Raw genomic sequence first — 27,526 nt, 5'->3', positions numbered from 1 at the left:
AATTCCCTAAAGAGGTTTCTGTATTGGGGAATGGGCATGCTCAGACAGACTCAGCCCCATCTCATCTAAAATTCTCCAGAAACAAGAGGCATAAGAGCCCTGATACCCCATTTGCGTGGTTGATGTTTCAGCCATTTTATCCTCAAATCCAAAAACGTAAGATGTCCGAATGAGTAGAGCAGGGGGAGCCAGGGATTTCATGGGTATAGCCAAGCCAAGGCCAAGCCTGGGGACCAGGCCTGGCTCTAGGAGCCCATCACGGGCCAAGCCCATGAAATCCCTGGCTCCCCCAGAAAAAGGAAAATAATTCAACGTGGCTCTGGTGAGCCACCATCAGGGCCGCATTTATTTTTACCCTGTTTTGCGCATTTATTTCCATATATCCCGCATCGTGGGCAGAATGGAAAGAAATGCAGAAAAGGGGAAGATTAATATATGGGCAATTCTTTCCATTTTGCCCGTGCAGCGCAGGTAAAATGGTAAGAAATGGTCAACTAGGAAGAAAAATAAATGGGCATTGTTTAGAAATGGCCATTTATTTTTCCCTGTCCACTGGGCAGCCATGGTGGGGTCCGTGGCATCCGGGATTACCGGCCCGAAAGCAGAGTCGAGCTGGAGCCCCCATTGGAGCCTGGGCCAGCCCGGGCCTCGCCAGGCTCGCCGACCTCTACGAATGAGTATGTATGGCTCATGGTCACAAACATTTTAATATTGTGGTGAGTGTTGTGAACAGTGATATGAGCTCTAAGCCGTGTGTCTGTTATGTATTTACGGATTCAGACATGCAACCATTTTATCACAGACTTGTTTATCAAATATAGAGATCTCTGATCATTGTTATGTTCCTCAAAGGCTCTGTGATTTATTGCAAAGCAGACAGGAAAACTCATTGGTGCCATTTATCCCCTTTCGCTCTCACACAGGGGTATTTTTATAGAGTACAATAGGAGTGTACCAGACTGTCCACCTTGGAATGATATCATTCCATCAGAAAATAATTATAAATATAGTTAGTCTAGTGTTACCCCTTGTGAAATACAAGTGAGGTGGTTCAAACAGAACGCCTGCAATCCAGGGCCCATGGTCTGTGGGCCCTTGCACCCTGGGAGGCTGGTCACACAACAGTGTCAGTATGGGCAGTTTGAAACTGCATTCAGATAAATCCTTCCCTAAGAGCAGGTGACAGAAGAACCATTTACTTGGGCAGCCACAGCTGTGTTTTCACATTCTGTAAAGTACATCAATTACTTACAATGTAATGAAACCAGCCTCATTTGTATAGCGATGATTTATTGATATTGAGGAGGGTTTTGTCACTTGACACAGAGGTGTAGTTTGTGAGTGACGTGTGCCAATTAGGGGGGCACATTTTAATGTTTCGCCCTGGGCACCAAGTTGGCTAGAAAATGCCCTGATGACAGGCACACAAAGAAGACAGGATATAACACCTATTTTGCTATTTACTCAAAAGTGCACGTCTCCTCTATCCACTCCCTTTTTCACACTATTGAACGTTTTTACACGCTTTTTAATCCTCGAAATGATCGGAGAGAGTCGGGGTCATCAGTATATGAAGTGTGCAAAACTATTTCCAGACAGAAACATCCAGCATCGACTTTTTTGGTCTTGCATGAGCCATCTGTGATTTAAAAGGATATCACCGCTGAATCTAGGTGGGGCGGCCCAGCTTTGTGACAATCCTTCACTGACAGTTGTGTGTTTTTCATTTTCAGATTTATGCCGGCCTAAACATATTTTTTGGAATGGCAAGTATTGGTTTGCTGACTGTGGTTGCCATTGACCGCTACCTGACCATCTGCAGGCCTGATGTAGGTATGTTGAAATCTAATTTTGGCTACAGAACTCAACATTAAAATGCATCATGACATTTATGCTTGTTTGTTTGCAAAGACATTAGACACTGGGCCTCATTACGTGGTGGGCGGTAAGGGATTACCGGCACCGGTAAGGAGACCGGTGCCGGTAATCCCTTACCGCCCTACTACGAGGTCCCTTAGTGGGTCCCTCCAGTAACGCCTGGTGTGACCAGGCGTTATGGACGGGCCCCGTTAAGAGACCTTGAAGCTAATAACGGTACCGCAATTTGCGGTACCATTATTAGCGCCCTCCCCATTCCGAGGGCTCAATGGGAATGGGGAATGGCTTTTTCAATGGGCACTTACCGGTCCCGCAAAGGTCGGACTACACTGGTAAGTCCCCATTGAACGAGACCGGTGCCGGACACGTTATTGGTGGCAGTCATGGTGCAAATAGCGCCAAGACTACCACCAATCTCGTAATGAGGCCCACTGTCCTTATAAGTATAGTATTTATAGTAGCCGATGAGAACATAGCGTTGTTAACAACGTGGCAATAGTGCATGCAAAGTATTATCATGTACACCACATTTGCATATGTTAGCATAAAAAAGATTGCACAAGGACAGGACTGCTTGAAAACCACCACCTTGCATCTGTCGGATAATTCGGGCTCATTTGTGAATTTCCCTTTTGGAAAATCTACCCTCAGTGCAGCAAACTCAGCACCTTCTGAAAGTAACAGTTACTTTCTGTAGACCTGGCTTCTGTCTGTTTATATATTTTTAATGTGTTTACCCCGACCTGAAAACATTTCTTTTGGAGTTAATGCTCCTAAGGTAGGAGGCCTCCCGTATTCACTTTCTGTGTTAATTCCTGCTGTACCTCAACCCACATCCATTTTCACTGCACCCATTTCCTTCGGTCTTCTTTGATTGAGAAACCCTGTTGCAGTATATTCCTCCCAATACTCTAAGCGCCTGCTGCCAACTTCAAATAACTCTTGCTTTTATTAAAACCTTCCCACCTTTGGGCAAGCCCCTTTTGTGTATCCTTCGTAGAGAACACAATTATAGATGCAGAGCTCTCAACTACTGGGGTATATTGTACTGAGTGTTTCTGAGTGATATTTGATAGACGACAAGAACAAACCTTGAGTAGTCTGTCACTCGGCTCCCTAAGGCGAGGGTTTCTGAGGGACATCTGAAGCACAAACCTTGAGTAGTCTGTCACACTGCTCCCTAAGGCAAGGTTTTCTGAGGGGCATCCGATAGACGACAAGCACGAACCTTGAGTTGTCTGTTACTCGGAACCCTAAGGCTAGGGATTCTGAGGGACATCTGAAGCACAAACCTTGAGTAGTCTGTCACTCAGAACCCCAAAGAGAGGGTTTCTGAGAGACACCTGATCGACAAGAACGAACCTTGAGTTGTTTGTCACTCGGCAGCCTAAGGCGAGGGTTCCTGAGGGGCATCTGATATACCACAAGCACGAACCTTGAGTTGTCTGTCACTCTGAACCATAAGGCAAGGATTTCCGAGTGACATATGATAGAGGACAAGAATTAACCTGGAGTTGTCTGTCACTCAGAGCCCTAAGGTGGAAAGGCTACTCCTCCGTTTTTATTTGCTGTGTATGCTCCCCCACTCGCATCCCTTTTTCACTCCCCAGTGCTGTCCATTAACAAAAGGGTGCATGTAGAGGGGTGGCACGAGGGATCTATGCACAATAACTATAGATGGTTACCTATCAACCACAGGGATCTATTACTCTAACGGGTCCCCGGTAACATCTGGATAAGGAGAGCAAAGCTTCGGCTGTCTATGAATTTTCTCGGAACAACATGGTGGAATGCACCCCATAGTTCCAAATTACCCATCTATTATTTGATGTTGTGCTTGGACCCAATGCATCCTTTTTTCCACAACATGTGGTGTCACTTATGCGGCAACATTTTCTTATTACGAGTTCAGTAGTATTTCCCATGGAAATTCGGCCAAATTAATTTAATCGCAGTAATAGTGTCAGGTTACGAATAGCAGATTGGCATTGTTAATCCTCATTCATATGGGATTTGGGAACATGTACCGCAGATGGTAATTGCACCCGCAATAAATAATCCCCTTTTTGGTGGTAATGCTGGAGGTTTTTCCTCCACAGTGCCCCCAAATTCGAGTGTTGGCAGTGTGGTAAAAGTGGCGTGTATCCTTAAGCCGTGATGTCATATCTGTAAATTATAAATTCCATTATCGTCTGTCATGATGTCACAGTAAGAGAATAAGACATTGCGACAGGGAAATAGTTGCTAACGACTTCCGCTGGAATGACTACACAACCAAGTACATTTTTCTTAGCATTTCTTTGTGCCTTCTGGTATGTACGCAGTGAATGATTACAAATCAAGCTATACATTGGTCAAGTCTAAGTAGGGTGCTGCTGATCGTGTTACTTGTTGGTCCCTCCTGAGAGTGGGCACGAAGGAGAAACAGCTTGTGCTTCGACTCATACTCCCACCACAATTAGTAGCTGCGGACTATCGGCTCCTTTCAGAGCCATCTCCCCACGCAACCCTGTGCACAAGTCCGCCAAACAGTGACTCGCTGACACTTCTGTTATTGCAGGTAGAAATGCTCATTTGCTGGATTCCTGGCCAATCTTCCAGGAAAGATTATACTGACTCTTGGAGACTGTCCTATGCAAAGATGGAATTCTAACACTTCATCTGCCAACGTGCAAAAATAAGAGTAAAGAGTGATAAAGCCACAGATACACCATTCCGCTTCAGTGACAGGATATCCAGCAGTGGAAATTCTGTCCCTGAAAATCTGCCAGAAGTGGATGAACTTGTGGGTGAAGTCAGGAGAACCTTTTTCCTGGAATATGAAGCAAGAATCATGTGTGCCAGGGTCAGAGGACTGTGGAGGGTTATTTATTTATTTTATTTCTTATAAGGCGCTGCACGCCCATAGGCCTCCAAGAGAAGGGATGACGAAGGAAAGAAAACGTCAGTAAAGTAGATGGGGATTGTATTCAGGAAGATTAAAAAGTAATGTCTTCACCTTTTTCTTCAACATAGTAACCGATTGAGATTCTTTGATATTGAAGGGCAGGACATTCCATTCAAAAGGGTAATTGAATACAAAGATACAGTCGCCAAAGTGTTTAAGACGAGAACGCAGCTGACTGAGCTGGAGAGTGTCAGAGGAACGAAGCACTCTACTATATGATTTTCTCGCTAATCTTTTTTTTTTTTAAACTTTGGTTTTATTGGCATTTTGAAACTTTAACAAACCGGGCTGAATAACCCATTAGGTACACAAGGCGATTAACTGTCCCGTTCAACCCTTAACCCCCCCCCTACCGTCCACCCCCCTCCCGGCAGTACCCCTCCCCCCCGCAATCCAGCACTAACTTCAAACAAAGGGACAATGAGCGGCTTTATCCTCCCCTGTGTTCAGGAGATGCTGTGGTAGGTGACCATTCTTTCCGACTGTGGTCGATGGTGCCGTTCCCCCGGTTGTGGGCTTTCAGGGCGAGCCCAACTGGGCTCCAAGTCCTCCTCCCCTCCCTCGGTGCGGGCCACTGTCTCAAGTCAGTGAACGTCCCATCCCCAAGATTGTTGCACCCCATACCAATGTGCCATGAAAGGCCCTGAGTCGTTGTTCACCATAGCTGTGAGTTTGTCCATCAAGAACATATTCTTTACTTTCTTCAGCCAATCCTCCTTGGAGGGGAGTTCAGGGCTCTTCCACTTCTGTGCCAGGGCCACCCACCCCGCCCGCAGCATTGTTTCCATCATCCTTGGATATCTATATATTTCCAAGTCTTCCGGGGGTACCCCCAACAACATTGACAAAGGGTCCTGGGGGAGAGGTTCGTCCGACACCTCCGCGATCCAGGACCGTACTTTGCCCCAGAAGACCTGAACTTTCGGGCAAAGCCACCACATGTGCTTCCTGGATCCCCGCTGGCCACAACCCCTCGGGCACATTGGAGTAACGCCCGGGAACATTTTGGATAATTTTACTGGGTCCCTATGCCACCCCTGCAAAATCTTGAAATTGTGTTCCATGTCTGCGGTGAACAAGTTCCCATGAAAAGCGATTTTGAAAATTCTCGACCAGGTGTCTTCTGTGATGACCTCTCCCACCAAATCGTCCCAGAATGAGCGGAAACCCCTTCTCCCGGGGAGATTGAAAGTGTTCAAGATTTTATACATGTTCGACACCGCGCCCTTTCTCGAGGTCGCTGTATCTAAGAACTTCTCAAAGGGGGTCAGCTGCCTCCTCAGGTTTTGGCCCCATGATTGGTCACATAATATGCCCTTGAGGCGGAGGTATTCGAAAATAGTGAGGGATCCCCGGCCGAGGGCCTCCCTCAGGTCCTCGTATGGGAGAAACTCTCCCTCCCTGAACATCTGCCCAGCCCATTCCATCCCCATGTCGGACCAGGTCTGGGAATTCCGAAACCCCCTCCCGCCCAAGTCAAGTGGGAGCCCCCAAAGGGAGGACATCGGGGACGGCCATGAAGTGAGGTAGGATGTCTGTGGGCCCTCCCTCCAGATTTCCCAAAGGACTCCCAGGGTCGGGTGCCCTCTTAACTTCCCCGAAATGGATTTGCGTGGGGCCCACAGGAGATCCCTAACCTTCAGGGGGTGGGCGTCCATGTCCTCTAGGTAAGACCAGTATGTCCCCATCCCCTCTTTCATGTGTTCCAAGAGTACCCTCAATTGTGCAGCCCGGAAGTACAGGCGGAAATCAGGGAGCCCAAATCCCCCCTCCTCCCTCGGCAACGTCAGGGTCGCTTTCCCTATCCTTGGGGTTTTCCCCTGCCATATAAATTCTTGGACTGCATTTTGTAGGACCCTGAAGGTCTGCTCTGGGATGATGGTGGGGAGCGCTGTGAACAGGTACAAAAGCCTGGGCAGGACATTCATCTTGACCGCTGTCATCCGGCCGTACCAGGACAGGATCATCTTGTCCCATCTCCTCAGGTCCGACCCGATCCCAGCGATTATGGGGTCGTAGTTAGTAGAGGCTAATTTTGATAGGTCCCTAGTTAGCAGGACTCCCAGATATCGGATGGAGGTCTTTCCCACCGCAATTCCCTCGAACCTGTCCAGGGGGTCCAGCTCGAGGTCTCGCACTTTCATTGGGAGCAGGACCGATTTGGCTGTGTTGATTCTCAGTCCGGAGAAGCGGCCAAATGTGGCCACCAGGGACAAAAAAGGGGGGAGCGAGGTGGCCGGGTCCACCACATAGGCAAGGATGTCGTCTACAAAGAGGGAGAGCTTGAACTCCACGTCGCCTCTGCTAATCCCCCTGATGCCCGCATGCGCTCTGATCGCTATAGCTAACGGTTCTATCGTTAGGACATATATCAAGGGGGAGAGGGGGCAACCCTGCCTGGTCCCTCGCGAAAGTGCGAAGGACTCGGTCAACCTCCCATTCACCTGGACCCTCGCTGTGGGGGCTCTATAGAGTGCCGATACCCAGCTCCTAATGTGGGACCCAAAGCCCATTTTCTTGAGGAGGAGTTCCATGTATCTCCACTCCACCCTGTCGAAAGCTTTTTCGGAGTCCAAAGAAAGGACGCATGCGTCCAGGTCAGATTCCTGTGCGTAGTGGAGCAGATCTATCGTTTTACGGATATTGTCCGACCCCTGTCTCCCTCTTATGAAGCCCACCTGGTCCCCATGAACCAACCTCGGCATTATCCCCTCCATCCGCCTCCCCACCACCTTGGCCAAAATCTTGACGTCCGTGTTCAATAATGATATTGGGCGGTACGAGGAGCACTCTGCTGGGTCTTTCCCCTCCTTGGGCAGTACTGCTATAATGGCTCCCATCATGGAGTCAGGGAGAGTGCCTCCCTCGAGGACAGAATTGAAGACCGCCAGGTGCGGGGCCAAGCTGGAGCGGAACCTCTTGTAGAAGTACTCTGGATAGCCATCCTCCCCCGGGGAGGTTCCCACCTTCATCCCACTTATCACTTTGTCTATCTCCTCCTCGGTGACCGGACCCTCTAACCCCTCCGACATCTCTTTTGTTAGGGCCGGGACTTGTATGGACTCCAGGAAGCCTTCTATCTGGGCATCGCCCTCGTCATATTCCGAGGTATATAATTTCTCATAGTAGTGGCGGAAGGCCTCTCCTATGTGGGGGGCGTCACAGCCTATCGTCCCCTGGGCGTCCTTCACTGCCTTGACCGTTCTACTTCTTTGGACCTCCCTTAGTTTCCAGGCTAGGATACTATCTGCCTTATCCCCTTTGTCATAGTATTTCTGCCTCACCATCTGGAGGCTCCTCTCCGTCTTGTGCAGGAGGAGGTTTTTAAGCTGGAGTCTGTAATCCTCCAGGGCAGTCACCTGGTCACGCTCCAGTGGCCGATCCGGAAGTCCGCCGGGCCGGTGCTGTGCTATTTTATCCCTTAGGGTCTTTTCCAGGGTCTCCCTTTCTCTTTTCTTCTGGGCTCCTATTTTGATGAGCACACCTCGTAGGGTTGCCTTAAATGCATCCCACAGTGTGTGTATGCCAACTTCCCCGTTGTCGTTCAAGTCAAAGAACTCCGTGATGGCATCTAGCACTTCCTGCGCAATGACCTCGTCTTTGAGAAGGGAGTCATTACATTTCCAGCGGCCTCTGCGTTCCGCGTGCCAACCCTCGGCTATGGTGACGCGGGCCATGCCATGAGCTGTCCAGGGGACCGGGTCCACACTGTAGCCCGAGACGTGTGGGCGAAGCGTTTCGTCCACCAGGATATAGTCGATTCTGGAGAATGAGGTATGGATGGCCGAATAGTACGTGAACGAGGGGTCGTCCGACCTGGGGAATGGAATTGTGTCGACCAGGCCCAGCTCAGCGTTGACCCTCCGGAAGCAGCGTGCCATGGCCTCGTCCACCGGTCTGACGTTCGGAGGGCCAAGTCGCTTCCTATCAAAGGCCGGGTCTAGGACCATGTTGAAGTCCCCCCCTACCACTATTTTGCCTTGGACAAAGAGTTTGAGCCTGTCCCTTACTTCCTCCCAGAACTGGGCTTGGCCTTCATTTGGGCCGTATATAACTATGAGGGTCAGGGGGGCCCCCTGTAAAGAACCCCTCACCATTAGGTAACGTCCCTCGGGGTCCTTCAGGGACGCCTCTTGTTCAAAGCCTACTCCCCCTGCTAGCAGAATCGCCACTCCCCTCTTCTTTGACTTATGTGATGCACAAAAGATCTCGCCAATCCCTCCTCCCCTCATCTTGGGTTCCTTCCCCCGGGCCCAATGTGTCTCCTGCAGGAAAAGCAGGTCTAGCTTAGCTCTTCTGAACTCCCTGCAAACCAGGGACCTCTTTGTGGGGGTATTCAGACCTCGCACATTCAAGGTGCCCACCCCCAGGGCCGGCAAGCCATCAGCCATTATCTATGTTACTCTCCCGGCTGGCCACCCACGTCATGCCTAAAACCCTGTTTCGCTTCACTTGTCTCGCTTCTGGATTGCTTGGATTCCCCCTACCCCCTTCCCCTGGGGCCCTATAACTGGCCCCAAACAACCCCTCCTCCCCCCTCCCTGAAAAAGCATCCCCCACCAACTTGAAAGGACCCTCCACCCCCCTACCCGACGTCCAGCCAGTAAGTTCCGCCATCACTGGCATGTGGCCGGACCACCAGCCTGACCTCCCCTGGCTAGGCCCGCTGAACAATGCTCATCTCCTTGAGCCCCCCTTCCCCCCCCCCCAACCTCTTCCCCGTCGGTTGCCCGCTGTGTACTTGCTGTTCCAGGGGGTAGAGTCGTCACTAGGACCTCACGTGCATCCACGCCTGTCCTACAGCTTGTCAGGGCTCCCCTGCCGTCAGCCCTCCGAGTCCATTTGTTCTCCTTCCTGGGCGGGAGGCGGAGTATTCAGTTTCTTGTATTTTCGTGAGGATGTTTTCCTTCTCCTGGGTCCCGACTGACCCGCCCCCCCCCTGGCCAGAGCCTCCGGGCCGATTGGGCTTCTTCGGGGGGCTGGGTCCACCACATAATCGTGTATGGCACCTCTAATGTCCTCTTCTGTGATTAACGTAGTACGTTGGCCCATATATTCGAAGGACAGGGAGAAAGGATACCCCCACCTGTAGCGGACCCCCTTCTCTTTGAGTAGCTGCGTCAGGGGACGGCACATTCTGCGCTTCGCCAAGGTGTAGGCGGAAAGGTCCTGAAAAATGGTGACCTGGGCATTGTTGTAGGTGATCACCCCTGCCTTCCTCGCTTCTTCCAAAACCTTGGTTTTTTCCGCATAGTAGTGGAACCGGGTTAGGACAGATCGGGGGTTCCCGGCCCTGCCCCCTGCTCTATGCACCCTGTCGAACGTGGGTTCTGTGGTCATCTCCTCCGCGAACAGAAGGGTGATAATGTCTTTCACGACTCGGGTTAGGTCTCTCTGTCTCCCCCTCCGTTTCCGGGATCCCGAAAAATCTTAAGTTATTCCTCCTTTCCCTGTTTTCGAAGTCATCACACTGTCTGGCCTTTTCCTCGTCCCTCTTCTCCAAGGCCGAGAGCCTCATATCAAATTGAACCTCCTGTGCCGTTGACGAGGACTGGTTGGTTTCTACCCATTGCAGCCTCTCCTCCACTTTGTCCACCCTCTGTTCCATTTTTTCGAATTTTTGGGCGATATCTGATCGCATTTCCCTAATTTCCTGGAGGATGGAGGCAAAGCCCCTCTCCATCGCCGTCGAGGGCTCCGACATGCTTCCCGGGTGGGTCGGGTCACTGGGGTTCGTGTGGTTGCTGGTGCGATTCTTATATCTGAACGCTTGCAGCGATTCTAGCCCGTTCATGCGATCCCCCTCAGTGCCCCCCTTGGGGTCCGCCGCTGGTCCAGATCCCCCACGTCTTGGTGCGGTCTCGTGGGGGGTAGGAGGCTGCCCCCGTCGTGTTCCAGCCTCTGTTTGCTGTCCGGGGGGAGGCGGGCACACGCCCCAGGATTGTCCCCGGGGGCCACCACCTGTTTAGGCCTGGTCTCTGCCCCTCCGGCCTCGCTGGGTTCCTTTGTCGGGCTGGTGGGAGATATCCCCTCTCCCCGGCGTGTATCGCGCTGTGCGGCCAGGCCAGGCCAGGACCCCTCTAGGTCTGTGATGGCTGGAGTGGGGTGTGCTGCGGGGGTTGCCTTGGCCACCGCCAATCCCGGGTGTGCTCCCCTTGTCCTGCGATTGTCTCCTAGGGGCCCAGGGGGAGCAACGTTTTCAGGCCCCGGATGCTGGGCCCGGGGCCGCCGATTGGTGCGGGAGCCAAGGCTGGGGGTCCGGTTCCCCTCTCGGGGGATATTGCCCGTGGTGGGCCCGAAGAATGAAGCGTGTGCCGGCGGGAGGGGCCGTTCCTGCCCGACCGGCTCTTTGCCTTTCCGGGCCGCTTCCCGCCGCCGAGGTCTGGCAGTGGCGGGCCCGGGCCGATCCTCCGAGGCGGACCGCCGGAGCCCGTCCGGGGGTGGACTGGCCCGCGATCCGCTTTGCTGCCGTGGCCCCCTTACCTCCTCCGCCCGGTGTTGGCGTCGGCTCCGTCAGCCCACTCCTCGTGGATCTGCGGGGCGCTGCACTCCGGCTGGCGGCCGGGCTCCTCAGCTGGGCTCTGTCCGTCTGCAGGCCTCTCCCCGTCCTTGCGTACTCGGCCATGACTCCAGCACGGCCCGAACTCCGGTTTTCGGGGGGCGGCGAGGTCCGCTCCTTCGAGCCGAAGTCTCGCGGGGGGGTCACCCGCCGATGGCCAGGTAGCTGTTTCGCCAGAGGGGTCCGGGGGGGGGCTCAATCCCTCTAGAAGGCCCTGTCCTGGCGGGAGCTTGGCACTCTGCGCCCCCTGGTGGTCTTTTTCCTCGCTAATCTTTTGATGAAATAATATGGTGCATTTGAGTTCTGGCATTTATATGTAAGTGTGTCACAAATCTCCGGTTTATCTGCAATGTCGAGGTCACTTCCCAAATCGGTATCTTCCCCCTCCTCCTCACCTGAAGAAAGGACCTTCTTTGTCTTCTTCTTTCTTTCCTTGCCGTAGGTCCTCTTTTTTATTAGATATGGTCTACCGCAAAACGACGCCACAATGGTTTCCGAAGAGTACCGGAAACCAGTGGCTCTGGATCCGCGATAACCGGAGGGGAAAAAACCAAGTAGGCAAAAAACCCTGAGACTCCTTGATGCCAGAGGATGGAGTCCCGACAACCTTCAGTGGAGGAGGTTGATCTTCGAGTATCCACGGGCACCGGGTAGTAGGTGCGGACTTCACCCGCGATGGAATCGAAGATGTCTGCAGGCGAGGTGGACCAAGCATCCAGTGAGATGACTAAGGTAAGTAACGAGGGGTGGAGGAAGGCAGTATGGCAGGAGAATGCCGGAATCCGTAACCAATACGGAAACAGAGAGCCAGAGAGAAACGAGACGGGAGCCAAAGAAAGAAGGACCGTCCGCCAGAGGGGAACGGACGAGAGAAACAGCAGGAGCCAGAGCCAAGAGAAAGCACTAGCGTATTAACCAGCAGTAAGGAGCTAAGTTGCAACGCGAGTTGCTCGAGGAGTGAGAGCCCTGATAACCCTGGCGGCAGCCATCTTGAGAAAGACTAGCGCGCAGCCAGGCGTTGCGGCTGTAACATGGCAGAACATTTCAATGGCGGCCGAGCCTCCATCGAAACCAATGCTTCGTGAAAAAGGGGCGCATGACAGTATGCCCCCCCCACCCAATACGGGCAAAGCCTGGCTTGCCAGGATGAGCCCGAAAGAACGATTTCACCAGGCGTGGAGCGTGTACATCAGAGCTGGCCTCCCAAGAATCTTCAGCGGAAGGATAGCCCTTCCAGGACAACAGGAATTCCAATCTCCCTTGGCGATAACGAGAGTCCTTGATCTTCTCAACCTCATATACCTCCTCCTCCGAACGTTTCGCTCCAAGGGGGCGAACCAGTGAGGAGGCGGGTACCTTGTCCTGAGCCAAACGTAGCAAAGAAGAATGGAACACCATATGAACCCTTTTTAAACTCTCCGGCAACTTGAGGCGAAAGGACACCGGATTAATCCTGAAGATCACGGTATAAGGACCCACGAATCTGGGAGATAATTTGGTCGGGTGGACCCATCTGGGTAAGTACTTCGTTGACAACCAAACCCATGAACCCACTTCGATCGAAGGTCCATCAGTGCGTTTCCGATCGGCATACTGCTTGTAGTGACTGCGAGCCTGAGTCAAAGCTTCCCTGGCAGTGCGATGAGCTGCCACTATCTGTTGTAGTCGATCATTGATGGTAGGGCAGGCTGTATCGGAATCCGAGACAGGTAAGATGGTCCTCGGATGGAGCCCGAACGTACAAAAGAAAGGACTTAGACACATGGCAGAATGAGTAGCATTATTATAGGCAAACTCAGCTGTGGGTAGTAATTCGTACCAGTTGTCCTGAGTATAGTTGATGTAGCAATGAAGATATTGCTCAAGGGTCCCGTTCAATCTCTCCGTCTGTCCATTTGTCTGTGGATGGAAACCCGAGGACAATGCCCTTTCAATACCCAGTTTCTGACACAAGGCGGTCCAAAACTTTGAGGTGAACAGACTACCCTGATCAGAGATGATTTCCAAGGGTAATTCGTGCAAGCGAAATATCTCACGCACGAACACTTCGGCCTTCTGAGAGGCCGATGGTAATCCTGGGAAGGGAGAGAAATTAGCCAATTTGGTAAACGAGTCCACCGTAACCATGATACAAGTGTGTCCCCGTGAAACGGGAAGGTCTACAATGAAGTCTGTGGAGATCTGTTCCCAGGGGGTCTTGGGCAAAGGAATTTGCTCCAAAAGGCTGATGGGCTTTAGATTTCGATTCTTACAGCGGGCACACTGGATGCATTCTTGAATGTATTTCTTAATGTCAGAGGACATGTTGGGCCAAAAGAACGACCTCAGAACCAGTTCTTCTGTGGTCTTCCTTCCCCTATGTCCTGCGGTTAAATGATCGTGACACCAAGACATGACCTTGTGCTCTAAATCGAGTTGAGGCACAAACAGTTTTTTGTTGACAAAACATAACCCTTCTTTCATTTCCATCTGATCGCGGGGTGAAGAAAAATCAGGTAGGGAAACTCGGGCTGTGGCAGACTTGACTTGCAAGAGGAAGGATGCGGCGGAGGCAATAAACACCTGTTGAGGAAACAGTCTTTCCTTGTTGAGAATGGAAGAATCAGTGGCAGTAAAGCGACATATTGGGCAAAGAAGTACGCCCATCTTGCCTGGCGAGAATTGGTGCATTCCATGTTCTGCAAAGCCTTGAGATTTTTATGATCCGTCCTGATGAGAAATGGGTTACCCCCACCCTGCAGTAGATGTCTCCACTCTTCACATGCAAGCTTGATAGCCAACAACTCCCTCTCAATAACCGAGTAATTCCTTTGGCTAACGGTGAGAGTTTTAGAGAGATATGCAATGGGGTGTTCTTCTCCTTTGCTCTCCTGCAGGAGCACAGCTCCCACTGCAGAGGCCGAGACGTCCACTTCCAAAATAAACCTTTTGGTTTGGTCGGGCTGGATGAGAACAGGAGCCGAACAAAAACTTCCCTTTAATCTTTGGAAAGCCGCTTCCGCCTTCACGGTCCAGTAGAAGGGTTGGTTCTCTTTCTTAAGAAGAGAAGTTAAGGGAACCACAGTAGAAGAGAAGTTTCGGATGAATTTCCGGTAATAGTTGGTAAATCCCAGGAATCTCTGACCCTCCTTTATGTTAGTGGGAGACGGCCAATCCATAATGGCTGAAACTTTCTTGGGATCCATACTGAGGCCATCTTGGGATAGAATAAACCCCAAATAGGGGATCGAAGAGGTCTGAAACTCACATTTACTGGGTTTCACAAGTAGTTGGTTTTTCTGAAGTCGATCAAGTACCTCGTGGAGTTTAACTGAATGATCTTGTAGTGATTTGGAGAAGACCAAGATGTCATCTAAATAGATGATCACTGAGTGAAACAGCAAATCCGAGAAAGTATGATACATAAATCTCTGGAACACAGCAGGGGCATTGACCAACAAAGGCATTACCTTGCACTCAAAGACCGCAGGGTGTCCTAAATGCGGTCTTCCACTCATCCCCTGACTTGATGCACAGGAGATGGTACGCATTTCACAGATCAAGTTTTGAAAATATGGCAGCCTCTCTTACCGCTTCCATGATGTCGGATATGAGTGGCATGGGATACTGGTCCCGAATTGTCACTTTGTTGAGACCCGGTAATCAATGCAGGGCCGAAGTTCTGTGGAATCCCTTTGGCTATAAAAAACAGAGGCCCCTGCAGGAGATTTCGAGGGTTGAATCAAGCCGTTCTTTAGATTGGCATCCAAGTATTCCCGAAGTACTATCTTCTCTCTGGCTGAAAGGGAAAACATTCTGCCAAATGGCACTAAAGCTTCTGGGATCAGATCTATGGCGCAGTCCTCAGGGCGGTGGGGAGGCAGATCGTGTTCCGTCTTTTCCAGGAAGACTTGGCGATACCTTTGGAATTGAGGTGGAATCAAATGGATCGTCCGGAATTGCAAATCTGCTGACTGTACCGCTGCTGTCTGGTAATGGAAGGATTCCAGACAGAATTGGTGGCAATGCGTGGAAAGGAAGCGGAGAGAGTTCTTGGTCCAGTCAATTGTAGGGTTGTGAAGACGCAACCAAGGTATGCGCAAAATAATGGGAAAGTGAGCAGCCCTGATGATCTTAAAGGAGATCCTCTCCTTATGATGTTGAATGGTAACCTGGAGGGGTTCTGTGGAGTGAGTAATCGGACCGGAGCATAGTGGGGTACCATCCACCCCTTCCACCTTCATGTTTTCTTTGTTAGGTAAATGACTGATGCCCATTCTTTCAGCCCACATAGTGTCCACAAAATTCCCCGCAGCCCCACAATCAATCAGGGCCATGGTTTCCACAGATCCATCTCTCCAGGACAACTGTAGGGTAAGTACCATCAGGTGTGTGTCTTCTGTCTGACTGGAGGGTATTATCGAGAGATACGTAGGGACTTTCTGAGACTCCTCGAACCTTGGTCTCCTCTAGGTTCGAGGCGGTCCGTTTCCCAAACGCCTGGGTGGGACATCAGGACAATTCCGCAGGAGATGTGTAGACGATCCGCAGTACATGCAGAGACCCGCTTCTTGGCGCCTCTTCCGCTCCTCTGGAGTTAGCGGAGACCTCATGGAACCTATCTGCATGGGTTCCTCCTTTACGTTGGTTCCGGAAGAAGGTGACGGAGTCTGAGAGGGGTTTGAGAGACCTAAGGAACCTCTTCCCTTCTTCTTCTCTTGTCTGCGTTCATTAATGCGGTGTTCAATCTGCAGAGTTACAGACACAAGTTCTGAGAAAGAGACCGTGCGGGGAACCCGGGCCAATTCATCCTTCAGTTCCTCTTTAAGCCCCATGCGGAAGAGAGTGAATTTGGCTTGTTCAGACCAGGTGGATTCTAAGGCCAATCGTTTGAATCGGGTAATGTAGGTCAAGAGGTCCATCTGACCTTGGTTTACTTCTAACATCTCTTCGCACGCCATGTATCTTGTTTCTGGCCTTTCAAAGGTTTGCTTAAGTTGAGTGAGAAAGGCATCCCAATCTCGTAAGACTGGATCATCTGTAGTAACTAGGGGGTTGGCCCATGCCAGTGCATTACCTGTAAGGTTGGAAATTACATAGCCCACCTTGCTAAGACCTGTAGCAAAGGGGTTGGGACAGAAGGCAAAGTGCACATTGCAGGCTTCAATAAATTCCTTAAGAGCCTTCGGCTTACCATCGAATTTCCCTGAAGCCAATGGAAGGGTTGGTAGGTCGGAGTTACGTGGCTCCCTATTAGCCACCAATTGACGGAGTACATTGTTCTCAATCTTTAAATTCTGCACTTCCTGGTTCAGGTTCCGAACTTCTACATTCAGTGATTGGACTCCGACGACCAATTCCTGGATTTGCTCGGGGGTCGCCATACTGGTGGGTGTTGGGCGTTGCAAACTGTCACAAATCTCTGGTTTATCTGCAATATCAAGGGAATCCTTTTTCAAAAGAGGGGTAACCCATACCTCATTCAGAGCTTCAGGTACTATGCCCATTAGGAAAGAGGAGTTGATCATTGTAGTGACCCAGGGTAGCAGAACATCCATGGATTCTTTTAATATATCAGGCAGGCTTGAGTCCCCTAGGCAGAATGTAGATTTCATGTTGAGGATAATCGACTTAATCTATTGTTCGGCAGAAGTATGAAATTCAATTTTCGGAGCGGTAACCGGCGAGTTTTTTTATCTCGATAATCTGCATTGATGTAGTCTTTTTTTGTATCAGGATTAGCCAGTTGATTAAAAATAGCTAGACAATGTAAAGCAATTTTGTGTGTAAATTCATACGGGATTTGTTGACACCAGACAGATAGGAGGTAAGAAAGATGTATGATTTTCAAAATCTCCAAGATTTTAAATAATTCTTTTGAATCTGATCTAGCATTATCAATGCAGGTGTTGTATGATTTCCTTTTTGACTCAGTTATGGCATTTTTATAGTTTTGAGCAGATTCTTTACATTTTTCCAGAGTAATTGGACATGGATTTTTCCTCTAATCTCACTCATATGCCCTTTTTAAGACTCCTATGTGGCGCAGAACTGATATATATGTCAGAAGCAGCTGCTGACAGGGGGAAGCAGGGCCAAGGCAGGAGCACCTAAATAACATAACGGTATCCACATATGCTAGGAGTGGACTCCAATCAGAACCAGGTGAGCGACGGTTGGAGGAACTGAAAATGGCAGGGTTTGCCAGGAGCAGCCACTGAAGCTGAATGACGAGAGACAAAACAGTGGATGTAGATGACGTAGTGGCTTATACCAGTGGTGGTCACGATTGAATGAAGGCAGATTAGGGAGGCACACAGAGGAACCAATGTGGTGGGAAATAGTGTGTTGCGAGGCATGCATGCTCATTCTTGCAGCCAGTAAATATATGCCTGGAGAATGTGTCTGCGTTTTCCCCACCACAAAGCCACCTGCAACCCCATGCACCGGGGGAAACTGACAGTTTTTAAAAAAAATGTTTTTCATTATGTTTAATTGCCGACAGGCATAGAAGTTGATAAGTCACTCCATATCGACAGAAAGGAACAACAAACCCAAAAAGTATAACAAACTCAACCCCTGTCCCATCCCACAAACAAAAGTGTCAAAACCAAACAATACCTTACAATGGAGACCACATGCCTGTAAATTACACAAGGAGCGAATTCAATTCTTCCCATTGTGTGAGGAAGGACAACTTGGTGTCATTACCTGGGAGGGAAGGAGTGTACACTATTAAACCTAGTCCCCGGGGGAACTCAGGTATGAACTGTCTAGAGCGCGAGTCACATAGCTTCTATATGGGGCCCAATAGTAGTTCTTCCACATGTTCATGTAATTAAACCATTCCCAGAAGGGGGGAGCTCTATGCTGTCCCCAAATTGTAGCGATCAGTGATCTGGCCACAATTGACGCCATTGCTATCAACTTCAGCACGCTCTTTGGGCCCGGGTCAGATAAGGCAAGCAGCAGGGTCGGATTGGCCCATCGCCCATTCAGCTCGTGGCCGGGCCAAAATCATTTGTTTATGGGCGAGTCCCTGGGGGCTGGTGTCTGCCCTACGCCTGGGCCGGTTTGAGCGAGGAAAAAAAATACTGTTTTCTTCGCACTGAATTGTGCATGGACAATAATAACATGCCCAGTTCAGTGTGAAAAAAGTCTTTTTTTTGCCCTGGCCCGCCACGAGGACCATATAATAGTGTCCCTGCCCCCCATCGTACATGCTCATGGACCCGGAAATAAACACAGCCTGATGGCGCACATTTCTACTTTTGATGGCTTGCGCTTCCAGGCTATGTTCACTCCCTACCACTGTGTCCACAAGGGTGGGTCTGCTCTGAGACGAGAGCTGCACCAGGCCGTGCCTTCTCGCCACCCACTCAGGAGAAACCTAGAGAAGAAACTCTTGATTTGACAGTATAAGGCCGGGGCCAGGGGCGAGCGCGCGAATAACAATAGCATTCTATTCCAGGAATTGGGATGCGTGGACTGGGACAGCCCCCGATTATAGAGGAGCAACTACGGAGCAGCATCACAGATGCCTGCAACAGGAGCAGAACGATGGGCGCCACGACTTAAGATATCCAGCTTCAACTGCAGCATAATATGGGGGTTCCTGATTATGAACCTACACATTTCAACATGACCTGTCCTCCCACTGTCTCGCCGCCTGACAGGCCTGCACCATGAAGAATCCGAGGTACCTGCTGTCTATCAAGGTCTTGACATTCCAGGAACTACAGTAGCAGAATCAAAGTGCACTGTCACACAAGGGGGCTGTTGGCCAAAGGCATTGGCAGATTCCAGCAACATCTGAGGGGCGGTTGGTCACAGGTTGTCTTCTGACCGCAGCATCGTCTGTGGGGACAAGAGATTGGCGCACCTCCAAGCACAGCATCACACCAGCCAAAAGATACACTAAAGAGTCCCCCTGGGATGAGTATCCAGACAGCGGAGAGAGACAGGTGTTAAGTAGACAACAGCACAGTCACCAGGTGCCGTATGAAGCAGTGCTATACAGTACTACACAAAAGGGTTCTATGCTGAGCCCTCTTACATAAAAATATTGTTGGTTCTAATTTCTATTTAAAGCTGTCACTGTCCCCTCTTTTAATGCTCTACCCCCTCCCTCACTAGTAGTCATAGCCCCACAGATTGAAGATCACTGGTTTAGAGAACCACCGCTAGGGGTCTACGTGTGCACCCCGATGATAGCAACCCGTATCCCTCTCCAGGACCACTCCAAGCTTAGCACTTTTTAGTTCATTCACGCTGTGTGAACTCTCCATGTCACTTCTGTATGTGATGCCTTCACTTTCCTCCTCCCAACGGCCACGCACCACAGCTCCTCCTACTGGACCGCATGGGCAAGCAACCTTGAAACGAAGGAGCTCCGTCAGTCGGCGCCTCCACCAAAGCACGGCGCTCTCCCTGGCTGCGAAACACCAGCCAAACCGTCCCGACCTCTCCAGCCAAACAGGAGGGGGGGCGCTCCTAAACCCTTGATCCAGGCCTGAACACACGCGGCTGCCGCCGCACAAGATAGCCCATGAGGACCCAGGGCACTGAACACTCTGTCCGCAATGCCAACCTTGCGTTCACCCACTCTGGACTAGGGGCACTGGACACCCCGCTGCGGACACCGGAATCTTCTAGCGGCTAACACTCTCCGCCTTCACTCCCAAAACACCGGACGCAGTAGGACAAGCACCAACGGTGCAAGCAACTCACGAACTGGACAGCGCCGCACCGGACTGCTAGCTGGCCACTGGCAGTCCTCTTCCCTGGTTAGCGCCCCGCCGGGTGGGATGTCAACACTGGAGGGCGATGTCACATTACTCTCGGCTGCCCCCTCCGCAGCAGCTCCATCCTCGTCGCCAGTGATGTGACCTCATGGGCAACAAATGTCCACCATACAGGTAAGTCAAGTAGTAGTAACTTTAATTGTTAGTTACAGTGAGGTACTACCCTAAGATGGTATGAGCGACACCGGCAACATCCCACCCGGCAAAACAGTTTACCTCAACTGTCAAATATGGAATGTAACGCCACACTCGCACACTGCACGTTCTCATTCCACAAGCCCAGCAACACCTTCATGTGCACCTCACTCCAGCACGTAATACACATTACGACACTGCAAATTTAATTTTCTTTTCTTTATTCAGGAGAGACAGCGAAGGAGCAAGCGGCCTTGCCCTAGGATGGATATTGTCATGAGAGAAAAAAGGCAGGGGATATGGCAAGGGAAATGTGCACAAAATAGATGTACGATGAAACCCAGGATGTGCAAGTAGAGCGTAATAAGAATACAAATATATGAAACGGTATGTGGGGTAAGCATTTAGAAGCTCCTTATGATTACAAAGAAAGTCGGCAAGCTTCTACCCACAATTAATGTTACAGGCACTCCCGCTCCCCTGAAGCCCCTACTGATTACCAGTCTTTTATGGTACAATGGCAAACAGAAGAAAAATGTACATCCCACTAAAACCTTCAACTTTGAGGACTTGTTAACAGTAACCAAATGTTTTATGTGCGGTTGCAGCCAGGAGAGCACAGGGTCACACAGAACGTGAATAAAGTAAGCATTCAAATTTAGGAAGGCAGAGTCGATGGGCGTCAGCTCCCTGTGCGATCTCATTAGCCTGAAGGGAGGTAGCAAACTGGCTTGAAGGTCCTTGGAAGACTGTACCTTGCTAGACAGGGAGCCAGTGTGTGATGAACTGCCATCCAGCCTTTGTGTGAAAGCCTTTATTTATTTTTATTTTTTATTAATACAATGATGCTTGTAATTCCATCTCTGAAAGGGTAATCTGCTGATCAGATTCCCCTTTCATACGCTCCATGCCAAAAGCATAGTGTGTATCTGTGCCTTGCTGCTTCAGTATCCTGGTTAGCTGCACCTGCTCTACCAGTGGTACAGAGCAGGTTCAGAGGTCACAGTTGCCCATTTGACAGTGCAGCGAAAGCCAAATCTCTGCAGCACAGGAGCACAATTTAATATGCACGCCTGTATCAAAACTATGAGGATAGAAGTAGCCCATTTGGGTGGCAGGGTAAACTCTAAATATAAGGTATACCTGGGTTAAGGCATGGTGCATGACATTACTCCTAATCATTACAGCCACATTCAGTTTGATTCACACATGTGTCAGCTCCTTTGAGGCAGATCAACTCTGGAAGGTGATGTGTATTCTGGCCAGGCAGGTTGATTCTGCCAAGTGACAAGATAGGAACCTGAATGGCCATGCCTCTTCTTTGATCAATTTGTGAGGTTAGGCAACACCCTCCACCAGAGACAGATGAACAATCGGCAGCTGTCCTGGACCCAGACATCAAAGGAGCACACCCATGGTGCTGCATTTCTAAAGGCCTTTTATCCTAGTGTTAAGGGAAGGGGGTGGTCCATTTAGACAGGAGAAATCTGTAGAGTTGGGGACGACTTCCGCCATCTTCCTTCACTAAGCTTCTCTCTTTCCTTCCTGATCCCTCTACTTCCAACAGAGCAAAGCACTTCGGGTGTGATGTCAGAAGGGCAACGTCCACTTCTTTCAAGAACAGGGATTGGATGACTAAAACAGGCTAGCGTTTGTCCATTGACCTGCAGACTTTTACCTTTAAGAGAAGGTGTCAGAGCTCTGTCATCACGGCAACAGGGAAAATTAAGGAAAAGGATAGAGCTTGCGACCATGACTTTTCTGTGCCACGTCGGGGCGTTGAGTAAACACGTTTTAGCTGGTCAGAATATGTCTAGAACAACATCACAGATGAGACTCAGTGTTGGCTGCCCTTGTGCGTATAAAAAAAAAAAAATCGATATCACAAACAGGGGGGCAAGTTTGACAAACTCAATGAGAAGATGACCCAACTAGAGTCTAGGACGTCCACACTGGAGCAAAGAATGAATGAGTTGGACCAGCGAAGTGCACAAATTAACCCAAGAATGCAGCGGCTGAACAATGAGATGAAAGGAGTGGTGAAGGGGCATAGAGCCATGGAAAATAGGCTTCAATATATGGAGAATGTGGTTCGGTCCAGACAAATGTGGGTTATTGGTCTTCGACTAGGAGCAGAAGGTGATGACCCAATCTCGTTTGTGGCTGACTGGCTTCCAGAGCTGCCGGAGTTGAATGTAGAGGAAGATGCAATCTATGTCGAAAAGTGCCACAATTAAATTGCGGTCTGTGGACAAAAGCCTAGACTCGCCGTTTGGCCCAACCCTGATAATTACACTTTTGGAAGCTTGGGACAGGGAAAGGATTCTAGATGCTGCAAGCGCAAAGGGTTCCCTGGAACATCAACAGTGTAAGATCTTGATCTTCCCAGACGGTGTGCCTGATCTTCCCAGACGGTGTGCCTGTGACTGAGAAAAGGAGAAGGGGCTTAAACTCTCCTAGCTCGAAGTGTTAAGGCTGGGCTTTTGCGCCCTGTGAAGCTTCAAGCCACTTAGGCAGGGAAGGAATACATCTTCTGGGATATGGAGAGTGCGGGAGACCTGCTGAAGTTGATTCAGAAGGAAGCGGAAACCGATAAGGACAAAGGCTGAGGGTTTGTGTGCTGTGACTGATGGAGTGCACCTAGAGATGTAGGACACTGGAACGGCTCCATCGTAGGTGGTTAAGATGTGAGGCATATTAATGTTGGCTGGACGTGCAGTGGATTTTAATGTATAGGAGCTGAGTAGGTGGGGAGGTGTGTTAAACCGGGGGCAGGGACATTAGTAAAATATAAGCGCATATATATACATGATAGTAAAGGTTTTAAAGGTCTGAAATAATGAGGTGTTATGAGTTCTGTCTGTCTGGGGAAATAGTTCAATTAACGAGATGTTGTATTATGGAAGGTTTAAAGGGGGGACCCTGAACACAAATAGGGGAGGGGGTTTGGAGTACACACGGCACTATATAGTATTTGTAGAGATTGTATGGGGTTGCATACTACTCCAAATTCGAGAAGAGAGTAAGGGACAGTTTAGAAAATATCCGGGGGAGCGCTCCAAACTTTGAAAGGTACTGGATTGCAGCGCAGGCATACTACGCGGCCTATTGGTTTGACGCTGTCACACAACCCCCTCACCTAAAAATTTTAAGATATGCTGCAGGCACCCGTGTTATACGCTCACTAATATTACTGCCATACAGTAGGGATGGAGAAGATAATGACCCAGTAATTGCGACAATCTCAGCATGGGGCAAAATATGGAAGAACTTGAATATCCCCAGACCGTACCATAGAGGCCTGCCACTTTGGAACTTTTTTCCATCACTTCCTACGGTAAGCAAGGCTGATCTACACCAATGGGCAAAATATGGGTATGCACTGATCGGGGATGTTTACAACATGGACTCCTCCATGGCATTTCGAGGCTTAGTTAAAACACCACATAGGCAGTCTTTACAGTGGCTGCAATATGCAGGGCTCTGGCGAACAACCAAACGAACCTTGACTACATTCCCAGTACAACCGCCTGACGAACCACTGCTAGATACTATCACAAGGGGAACCTCCACGAGCGGGGTAGTTGCCAGATTGTCCCAGATGTCGCATGGACAAAGTGGACTATCTTCACATGCTCTGGAGCTGTCCAAACTGGAAGAACATGGGCATCAGATATGGAGGAATGTTGGCCTTCACTACAGCCAATAAACTGCAAACCGATAGACATATGGCCTCCATTCCGCAGTTATCTGATGTCAGTCCAAACAAGTGCAAAAGATATTGAGATCCCAACCATCGACGGATGACTCCTCCCCTGTGCACCAAACACCATTTGTTTGGTTTCCCAAACTTGATATATTATTAACTGTGTTCTCATCGTCGTGTAGAGGAGGTCCCAGACATGGCCTGCACCCCTGCCCCTCATTTCGAAGCACCAGTAAAGTACTCACCAAGGTACGTGACGTATGAGGAGCAGATGAACCAACAAAGAATTGTGCTGGGACTGTGCCCAGTGTACATTAGAAGAGCTGTACCTGTTGAAGCGCCCACAACCAGACAGCCCTGGGCAGCAAGGTACCCCATCAGACAACCATACCAGCCACTGATACGAAACAATGAGTATTTACAGACTGTACATGAAGAGACACAACGAATCCTGATGGAAGGGCAATGGTAATGAGACGAGGGCCCGGATAGACTCACACATGGAAAAGGTAACACGCCAGTGCGAGCAGCCATTAAAATGGATACAAGAGACACGAAAGTGAAACGATGCAGAAAAAGTAAAAGAGTAATAGCCGTGAACCCAGATGGAGGGATCAAACCAGCTAATGTGTGTAAATAGGCTTGAAACGCAAGAAGCTAAGAAATCGATACTGCTTGCAATGCTTGGTAGAAGAGTAGAGCAGCAAGCGCCAACTATATATCTACCTCAATAAAGCACAATGTACATGTGCAACTTCATTTTGTAAAAGCAGAAGTACGCCCAGGCAGCCAAGGCCTAACTGGTCGGGTTTCACATCCAAGCCCAAGCCAGGGGACAGAGCGGAATCGAAACTCAACAAAGGACGGCTCAGGCCTGGGAAATCGAGGTCAACCCAAGAAAAGGGAGGTGAGCTTCAGGTAAGGAGAATCGAAACTTCAGAGCATACCAGCCTGCCATGTGAAGGTCAAGATAAGGAGGCCCGGGCAGGTGGCGGGACTACAAGGAGAATTAAATACACGAAAAGCTGGAAACTGAAGGTGAAGTAACACGTGACCAGCCATGCGCGAAGATGTGCCACCACCTGATGTCATCCGGAACCCGAGAATGCCATAACTTTTCCTGATACGAGACTACAGTTTCGAGGCCATCCGTAGCCAACTAAATGACACATCGCCCTAAAACACTGATTGATAGAAAGGAGGCAGGGTGAATCCCGGGGCAAGGTACCTGGGTGTCCATTCTGCATGCTGCTAATTAAAGTGGAGATTTATGCCTAGGGGTGTAACCCACCCAATCACAATGGGCCATGTAATGTAGGGTCCTATAGATACTGTAACCAATAGGACGTCGTAGTTGTAGTGACGTATATCACGCGTGATGTAGAGGGATGGGCGCAGACGCCCACCCGATAAGAGTTATCCAATCCGCATGTTCTGTTACCATATACAGATAATAACACCTATACTTAAGTTACCTTTCCTAACCAATTATATTGCATGATGATTTTTTATAGAATTAGACGTCAGTGATAACGAGTTTGGTCTATAATAACGGCTGTTTGACTGAAGTTCGAGGAAGTCAGAGCGAGACAGGTGATTGCAATGCTGCTGATTTCCATTTGTTTCTCTGTTTGATTAAACAGACTTGCCTTTGCCAAACTAGTCCTCATTATTGAGTCATGTTGGAGTAAGTGAATCCTGCACTCCAGACCTCACCTGGTGCAGCGATCTTGTATTACAGGTATAGGGTGCGCACTGATCTATGGGCCTGTCAGTGTAATTATGCCTCTCTGTACACTGGGTAGCAGAGGATGGTTTCGGCCATTGATTATTGAATATATAATACTAAGACACCTTTAGACCGACGACATGAAGTAACTCTAGGCCTTCGGCAAGATCACAAGTCCTTTCGTCATTCCGGCTGAGTAGACTGAAAAGCTTCCCGTGGACAATGATAGAGTAAAATTTCTAAAATCTGCAGTGGGTTTGAAGGAACCTGCCTTCCAAGCATAACCCTTCTCATTCCCATGGGCAGCCAATCGGACGAAAACCTTAAAAGCTGAAAGGGGAAGGGGCGGTGATCCCGAGGTCCCAGAGAGGAAAAGATGCGAGCGGGGAGTGAAACAGTAAACTCGTTACTTTGGCAAATGTCTTGTAGGCATTAGAGCAAGTAAGGGAAAGGAGGGTGGCGGAGAAAAAATAAAGTAGTTAGAAGTAGAGAAGACTATGGGCCTCATTACACGGATGGCGGAGAACCATGGCGCTATTAGCGCATGGTTCATGCCGGTAAAATACCGGCACCGCCTTGGTGGAAAGGGGAATTACCGCCCCATTCCAAGGTTGGCGGGGCGGTAATTCCCCCTTCCACCATTGCCCTTCCCCATTCCCATTTTTGGCCCATAGGGCTCAATGGGAATGGGGAAGGCGCTAATTACGGTACCGCAAATTGCGGTACCGTAATTAGCTACCTGGGTCCCTTTGCGGGTTGGTTTTTAACGCCTGCAAAAAGCAGGTGTTAAATCCCCCCACCCGCAAAGGGACCTCGTAGTAAGGCAGTAAGGATTTACCGGTACCGGTATTTTACCGGTACCGGTAAATCCTTACCGCCATCCGTGTAATGAGGCCCTATATATACAGGGGGTTAATGACTCGAGTATAAGGTAAAAAACGTAAGGATTACCAGGGGGGCACCGGAGATAAAAACGTAAGGTTTACCAGGGGGGCACCTGAGATAAAAACATAAGGATTACCGGGGGGGGGGGGGACCCGAGATAAAGACGAAGGATTCGCCTTATTCCTGTGCTTTAAAACAGCGGTCAGAAGAAACGTGAACTCAGAGCCCACAGAGGAGGGATGATTAGGCTACGGTGATGTTTAAAGACGTCATCAAGGGAGTTCGTTTAGATCCCATGACGGGGTATTGATTAGAAGGCAGGTATACGTATAACCAGCTGGTGTCCGTCTAGTCTGTCAAGTGTCTGTCATATGTGTCCTGTTTTATGTCAAATGTAAAATAATTGTATTGATGATTGTTTGAAATGCATTTTGGCTTTACGCGATTCTGTAACTAAGAGGGAATCGCCATTGAATTGATGGGTTTTGAGTAAATTGTTGGTATAAAATTTGGCGGGAAAAGATTGGAGTGGAGCTTGCGTATGTGGTGCTCGCTCATACTATTGAAAGGTCAAAGAACTGTATAAATACTGTTAGTGACGAAATAAAAAATGGAGGAAGTTACCCCGCTTGCGCATTTGTGCAAGCAGCTGCCAAAGCATGCACCTAAGCTGAAGAGCATAGCATAGAGTGGGTTAAGGGTACTGCCCACAAGATGTTTATGCCATGGCCCCAGAACGGGTCCCTTTCTAAAGCCGTTTTACAGCATATGATGACTTTCCTCCATGCCACATATACCGGCAAGAAGTTAGAAAAACGCATTGCTGTTCTCGAACTTTGGAAAATGTTCAAGCAGACGAAGGAGGAAGAACCACCCGCAGATTGGATATTAAATGTATGTACAG

The 27,526-nt window shown here is 49.6% G+C and overlaps 1 protein-coding gene across 1 annotated transcript in view; it reads left to right on the top strand.

The window, feature by feature from the left end:
• The window catches only part of RRH (retinal pigment epithelium-derived rhodopsin homolog), a 409,764-nt gene that overhangs the window by 241,541 nt on the left and 140,697 nt on the right, over window positions 1-27,526 (top strand). The window contains exon 3 of the mRNA XM_069630737.1: window positions 1,734-1,833. Within this exon, the coding sequence (XP_069486838.1) occupies window positions 1,734-1,833 (100 nt within the window). The remainder of the gene's footprint in view (window positions 1-1,733; window positions 1,834-27,526) is intronic.

Source organism: Ambystoma mexicanum, chromosome 6q (genome assembly GCF_040938575.1).
Source record: "Ambystoma mexicanum isolate Mex_15411 chromosome 6q, UKY_AmexF1_1, whole genome shotgun sequence".
NCBI lineage: Eukaryota > Metazoa > Chordata > Amphibia > Caudata > Ambystomatidae > Ambystoma > Ambystoma mexicanum.
This window is presented reverse-complemented; position numbering and strand designations above follow the sequence as displayed.